Raw genomic sequence first — 7432 nt, 5'->3', positions numbered from 1 at the left:
GGGCACAGAGCCAGAGAGAGATGATAGATAGATAGATAGATTAGAAGATAGATAGATGTAATAGATAGATAGATAGATAGATAAAATAGATAGATAATAGAGCGAGAAAGAGAGAGCGGACGAGAGAGAGAGAGAAGAGAGATGAACGAGAGAGAGAGAGAGAGAGAGAGAGAGAGAGAGAGAGAGAGAGAGAGAGAGAGAGAGAGAGAGAGAGAGAAGAGAAAGAGAGAGAGAGAGAGAGAGAGTGAGAGAGGGAGGAGAGAGAGAGAGAGAGAGAGAGGAGAGGAGAGAGAGAGAGAGAAGAGAGAGAGAAGAGAGGGAGGACAGATAGAGAGAGCGAGAGAGGGAAACAGATAGAGAGATAGAGAGAGGGGGGATAGAGAGAGAGAAGGAAATAGAGAGGCGAGAGAGATCGTGAGAACGAGAAGAGGCAGAGAGAAAGAGAGGGAGGAAACGCAGCAGCACGCTGCAGGTGCACGTGTATTTCGTCTGCCGCAGCGCTGCCGAGAAAATTCCGGGCTGCTCCACCTGGATGATCGGCGTCTTTGTCGCGCTCGGACTCATAACACTCGCCGCTGCCGTCCTCGCGCTACTGGCAGTGGAGCTACCGTCGCCGCGGCGACGACGATGACAGCGACAACGCTGAAGCTGACGAAGAACTGCCATACACGCACCTCGAAAACCAGTCGACCGCATAGTCGCACGAGGGCGGAGGCGCCCTCTGGGTTACAGTTGCGGGGGAACGGAACTGCCTTGTAGTGTGAGCATGGCACGCTGTGCTCTCTAGATAGACCTGCACTAGATTTGGAGCACACACGTAGTGTACTGAGGTGTACGTATGCTAGCCACACGTAGTGTATTGAGTGTACGTATGCTAGCACACACAGTAGTGTACTGAGTGTACGTATGCTATAGTGTACTCAGTGTACGTATTCTAGCACACACGTAGTGTCCTGAGTGTACGTATGCTAGCACACACGTAGTGTACGGAGTTACGTATGCTAGCACACACGTAGTGTCCCTGAGTGTACGTATGCTAGCATGGCCTTTTGAGACTACGCCGCCCAACGCCTGCGAGGAGCAGTTTGTATTGCGCCCGCAACAAATAGTCTTCATCTTCTGTGCCATTTTTCTGCCTAACCTGCCTAATCGCTTTGCGGCATTTGAAAGGCACTTGTTGAAATTTAATGTAAGCTGCCGGTATCTTAGTGCTGTCTCGCTATATTATGAATCATCTGAATCACATAACAGTAAAGATTATTAAGTTAGCGTACGGCTACGGATTAAGCTTTGCCCTTATGCGCACTAAATAACTTATTATGTGATAGAGCGATATCTTCGTAATTTTGCTTATAGCGTTAGTACTCATGCAAAAATTATTTGCCCACAGAATACTGCCAATTATATATAGATATTATATATTATATCAATATCTGCCTAATCATAACGAGATTATTACGACAATGGTGGCAGATTTGTGCAGAAGTGAAGTAATGTAAATATAACAGATAATGATGAGCCGTTATCGTTCCAAAGTATGTACATAACGGACTGGCGCTGCCGGGTCTTTTTAAACCTAGTTGCATGTGATCTATGCCCACGCTTGGGTGATTCGAGAAAAGTCGAAACTGAGAAAATCCTATTCGATCGACGGCCCGGATGGCACTCGAGGTTGCTGGCGACTGAATTACTATCTCGCGTGATTTATTTACGATTAATTTAGCTGATGTACTCGTTACTCGTTACACGGTACTACGTTACACGTTACTCGTTAATTTACTCGTTATCTAATTGACGACGACTTAATTTACTCGTACGTTGAAAAATTACGATTTCATTCGATTGCAATGAGTATGTGACTGGAGCGGTAAACGCCTCGAACTGAGGATGCGAAAGTGTGCAAGGTCGTGACGCAGGACACATGGCTATGCAATTTTCAGTGCTACCTCTCGTAGTGGGGCTTTGTTACCTCGTCACTATGTTGCAATAGCAGGAATAGATCACGTGTTTTTTTTATCATCACAATTAATCAGATCAAACGATGTGCTCTGTCTCTATCCACCGGTACGCATATTCTATAATACATAATATCTGAGATGTTTGCAATTGTCTCAGCTTATACTTGTGTGTTGTAAATGCCTCTTTCAATTAGAGCTCACACACTGCACTGCCTATCAAATCTGTGGCAGCATCTGCACAAGAGCTGTGACCTAAAGTTGTATGCACCAACAAGCAGTTTATCAGCATGTACGGGTGTATTTGAGAGGACATGTAAGGGAATATATATATATATATATATATATAAACTCCTCGCCCTCTCCTTCTCCCCCTCTCTCTCTCTCTGCTCTCTTTCTCTCTCATTCTCTCTCTCTCTCTCTCTCTCTCTCTCTCTCTCTCTCTCCTCTCTTCTCTCGCTCTCTCTCTCTTCTCTCTCTCTCTCTCTCTCTCTCTCTCTCTCTTTCTCTCTCCGCTCTCTCTCTCCGCTCTCTCTCTCTCTCTCTCTCTCTCTCTCTCTCTCTCTTTTTCTTGCTCTCTAGCTCTTTTCTTCTTTCCATCCTTCCCGCTCTCTCTTTCTCTTCCTACTTCACTCTCTTTTCGTTCAGACCGACATACGGAACACACGCACACACACAACGGTTCACGTGACACGAGGTGCGATACCTTGTGAGAACACTGTTTGCAGATCATCTGGCTCGCTAGCAGTCCCCTGAACGGCAGACTCGCTCTCTGCGTGGACAGCCTCGGCAGTGACGTACGCGCACGCGTGATGACGTCCACACCGCAAGCATTGAAAGTCCCGACCTATCGACGCATTCATCAGGCGCGGAGAAAAAAAACCGCAATACGGTCACGTGAAATAAATACTTCAGCAATACGGTAACACGAAAAAATATACAGAGACTCCCCGACTTACGAACAGGTTCGGTTCCGAGCGGTCGTTCGTAAGTCGATTTGTTCGTAAGTCGAACATATGTACGTACGTATACAGTATTGTACAGTAGTGTAGTATATGTACGTGTGAACATCGAGTAACCTAGAAGTGTACATAGTGTAAACATATACGTGAACACAGGAGTTAGCGAAAGTCAGTCTTTTTACTCACCAATATTGACATTATACACTAATGGACTTCAGGGCAAATTGTTAGTATCATCGAAAGTTCGTAAGTCGAATGTTCGTAAGTCGGGGAGTCTCTGTATCAGCAATACAGTAACACGAAAAAAATATATCAGCAATATGGTAACACACACCAAAATACACCAACAATGAGATAACACTTCAACAGAGATCAGACTCAGAGGGTGTCTGTGCATGCGCGACGACATCACGGTCACAGGTTGTAACTCTCGACCTATGGACGCATTCGTCAGACGCAAATAAATACAACAGCAATGAGATAATGACGTCAACCAGGGGCCGAAATAAGCGATGGTCCGATGGTCCGGGGCCAACAAATAATCAGGAGAACCATCAGATATCAATGTCAATGGTCCGACAGACCATTGAATATTTTGGTCCCATTTTACTGTAAATTTCTTTGAAGTTTCCACGTTCCAATATACTATTAAAGTGAATAAACAATTACTGTATCGTTTGATACATTCATTGTAGGTGAACAATTAAACCATTTTATCACCATGTAAAATCTCTTTTTTACGCTTACATGCCGCATTACCTTTAGAGAACAATTTGAAATTTAGGAGGACCATCTAAAATTTAGGAGGACCATCTAAATTTCAAACTAGATGGTCCTGTGGAACATCTCTTTATTTTCTCCTTATTTCTACCCCTGCGTCAACAGAGAAGACGATCGCACATGTATGCGTGATGACATTAGCCCCACGTGTGTGTAGTATCTCCCAGCCTATGAATGCATTTGTCACATAAAATAATATATTATAGTAATTGGAGGACGACATCAACGAAGAGGGTGTCCGCACACTGGTTCTGACATCATCGTCACACTTGTTGTAAGTAAAACGCTAATCCCTACCGACGTATTCGTTAGACGGAAAAAATATTATCGCTAAGAGAATGACATCAGCAGAGAGGGCACAGATGACAATTAAGAGTCACACGGGTAGTAATCACCAAATTGTTAATTCATTCGTCAAATCAAAAAAAAAGAATCTGCAGCGGGGATATCAACAGTGGGTATGTTTGCGTCCGTGTCATGATAGGAGGCCGGGTCACCTGTATAGGAACTACCAAACTATTCACACATTCGTCGAATGAGAAAAACATCAGCAGTATCAACGACATCATCAGAGAGGGTACGACTGACTGACTGACTGACTGACAGACACACACATGACGACATCGGGGTCATATGTGTGGTAGCTCCGTATCTGCTAACACATTCGTAAACTTCGGCAGATAAACTAGCGCAGGATGCCAGCACGCTAACAGCGATAGTCCGCACTCTCACTGGCAGTCATCCCCCGAACCTGAATTTGAGGGCGTTTTTTTCTTACGGAAGTTTCTTCATGCAATTGTGAGAGCAGATTGCACTCTCACGCACGTTCACTGCACATGCAGGGCACCCTGCATGACTACTTGTGGCCCCTAGTACCAATATTCTAAATCTAGGTGTAACTGCCCATAAATATTGTCATTTAACCCCGTCGTTATGCTACCAAATACAGCTTTTTAAGTGATCCGGGAGGTTTTCCGGTGGGGGGAGGGGTGAATTACATTCATTAGACATTTATGAACTGGAAAAGTACTCTAGAAACGAGAAATAATATGACCACGTGTTGCCCCTGCGAACCTGCCCGGCCACCCCTCCCGACGAGTACGTTCTTGCGCCCGGCTCACCTGCAGCGAGTGGACATCGAAGAGCGGTACCACCGCGGGTGTGGGGGTGAGGTCCTCGTCGAGCGTCGCTGTGAGCACGTGGAGCAGCTCGTGAGCGTCCTGTTCGCCGTGTGCTATCACCCATCCCCGGCCGCGCAGCGCCGCCAAGATGGCCGCCGGCTGGTAGTAAGCGCGCTCGGGATCCGCTCCCTCATTGTTCAGCTCTGCGGGAGAGGACAAAGGTCGCATGCACAGCCATCAGCATCAACGACGTCGATTTACGAGCGAATAAAAAAGGAATATGCAGGAGTGATTTGTTTTTCACTTTTGGTCTATTGGATGCCCCACCCGCCCAACTAGCAAAGTTCAGAGTTGACCGTTAATAAGCTATAGGGCCCGTTGTCAGAAAGGAAATTAGTCTTAACATTGGTCTTAACATCAACTTTGTCTCATCCACCGATGACAGAAATGTGTTGACGTAACGACTTTCTCGTGCGCGGTGTATGGAGATGCAGTCTACGACAAAAAGTTAATACCCACTTTTTTGTTTTAAATCATTGTAAATAAGTGCTGTAGCTCAAACTTGTACCACATCACTGACATTTTGTCATAAAGATGTTCAGTATGCCAGGTGTAAGTTTATGCTTATATGTAAGCTATATAATGTACGACATCAGTGAGAATGCATTATTACGCCTTTGTTAACCTTCTACGGATTCGGAATTTTCACTAATCCGGAACTATAGTCCGGTCCTAAACTTTCCAAATCAGCGAGGTACTCCCCGTGCACTCCATCGACAAGAAAGCCACGAACATACCCCTCAGAAGTTTGACGAGGCTGTGGGCGAAGAGACCGTGATGGTCTTCGCCGATTCTCTCGTCCACACGGTCACCTAGCCAGTGCACCAGCCCCGGGCACGCCGCCAAAGCCTGCAGCACAGCATTGACGAAGCACGTGTTGCCAAGATTCAGCAATCCGGGAACATCTGCCAGGGAAGAGAGACCGACGTCATGACGCCTGCAATCTTCGGAGACAAACCGATCATCTGATCAATGTTAGGCACTCGATCTCTCTCTCTGTGTCTCTCTCCCTCTCTCGCTCTCGCTCTCTCTTGTTCGCTCTCTGTCACTCGCCCCTTAGCTCTCTCTTGTTCGCTCTCTGTCACTCGCCCCTAGCTCTCTCTTGTTTGCTCTCTGTCACTCGCCCCTCTCTCTCCCCGTTAATTAGACAATGCCACTGTAACAAAGAAGTAACGGGGAGAGAAAAATAAATCACAGGTCATGTCTTGATGTGGTGCATAATACTTAAAAATTTTCAAATTTGAAAAATAATTTAGCTTTCCTAGCTTTATAGCCACTGTTCGCACTATAGCTCGCTCATGCTCGCAATTAGCCACAAGTTCCCTTCTCGCTTAACACTACGTTGGCGAGAGGTGTATACGACGTAGGTTCCTACGACGTGTAACAATTAACAGTCGGAGAACCTGGTCGGTTTAACTCGCAATGCGAACTTAGGCCGCCCTACCATCGCGGCATCGGAGATCTTAATTTAATTATATCCTCAGCCCCCATGTGATGATGTGGAACTTTATCCATTGTGCCAGGCCACAGGCACTTGGAACGTCTCAATAAAAAAATTAATGGTAAATAAACACGAAATGTACCAAAGTCTTAATGTTTCTCTACTCTATTTCGCCTATAATTACCTGTACTTGTGTGTTGCAGATGAGCATTTGACCGGCATTTATAGGTGATTATAGGCGAAATAGAGTAGAGAAACATTAAGACTTTGGTACATTTCGTGTTTATTTACCATTAATTTTTTTATTGAGACGTTCCAAGTGCCTGTGTGCCAGCTAGGCAATCTCTGATGACAATTAACATGGATTCAGATATATGTAATCCTGGCTGTAGACTAGCTCCAAGAAACGGTATTGCTAGGGTTACAATATAGACAATGAATCCGTCGCACAGCCTGGTCGGGCTAGCTGTAGACGTACATTACTACATATAAATCAGAAGTAGATAATAGGGAACTATTCCCTATTATCTACTCCTGATATAAATACAATAATAATATGCAGCTACATCACGCTGTTGCCGTTGGCAGTGTTGTCGTGGTCCATAAATAATTTAGAAAATTCAACGAATCAATTTACACCTTTTTTTGATCTCTTCTTTCCTGAATAAACAGAAGGACCCCAGAACACATACGCTCCGACAATGACGGCAGCAGCACAACTTCCTAGCAATAAAATATCCCTGTGATTGTCGCCCATCTGTATCTACGTTGTTTGTTGTGTATAACCTCTGTTCGTAACTAATGAACGATGCCATACTCCTTTGAACTTTGACCTTGTATCGGTAGTTCTAGATTTTCTCACTACGTAGCACTAGCAGCACTAACCGGTGCTCAGTACTCTCGTGCTCAGTAGTGCTCAGCCGGGGCCACGCTCAGCTTATAGTCTATAGATAAGAGTTCCTATTATACAATAATGTAGAATATGATCTCTATAATAATATAATGTTTCAACCCGCGTTTCTTCATTAGATGTATACAAACACAATGACATTGGGGCAGGGACATGAACTATCGCGCAAGTATCGAGATACTTAAATTCCATGTGAGCAATGG

The 7432-nt window shown here is 45.0% G+C and overlaps 1 protein-coding gene across 1 annotated transcript in view; it reads right to left on the bottom strand.

Annotated features, from left to right (window-relative positions):
* LOC106804847 (ubiquitin carboxyl-terminal hydrolase 30-like) overlaps positions 1-7091 on the bottom strand; it is a 23345-nt gene extending 16254 nt beyond the window's left edge. The window contains exons 1-4 of the mRNA XM_014806202.1: positions 6959-7091; positions 5616-5783; positions 4819-5021; positions 2662-2802 (exon numbers count right to left, since the gene is read on the bottom strand). Of these exons, the coding sequence (XP_014661688.1) occupies positions 2662-2802; positions 4819-5021; positions 5616-5783; positions 6959-7076 (630 nt within the window). The 5' untranslated portion in view covers positions 7077-7091. The remainder of the gene's footprint in view (positions 1-2661; positions 2803-4818; positions 5022-5615; positions 5784-6958) is intronic.
* Positions 7092-7432: the final 341 nt, after the last annotated feature.

Source organism: Priapulus caudatus, unplaced genomic scaffold (assembly GCF_000485595.1).
Source record: "Priapulus caudatus unplaced genomic scaffold, Priapulus_caudatus-5.0.1 Scaffold90, whole genome shotgun sequence".
NCBI lineage: Eukaryota > Metazoa > Priapulida > Priapulimorpha > Priapulimorphida > Priapulidae > Priapulus > Priapulus caudatus.
Note: the sequence above shows the minus strand (reverse complement) of the source record. Positions and strands in the feature narration are given on the sequence as shown.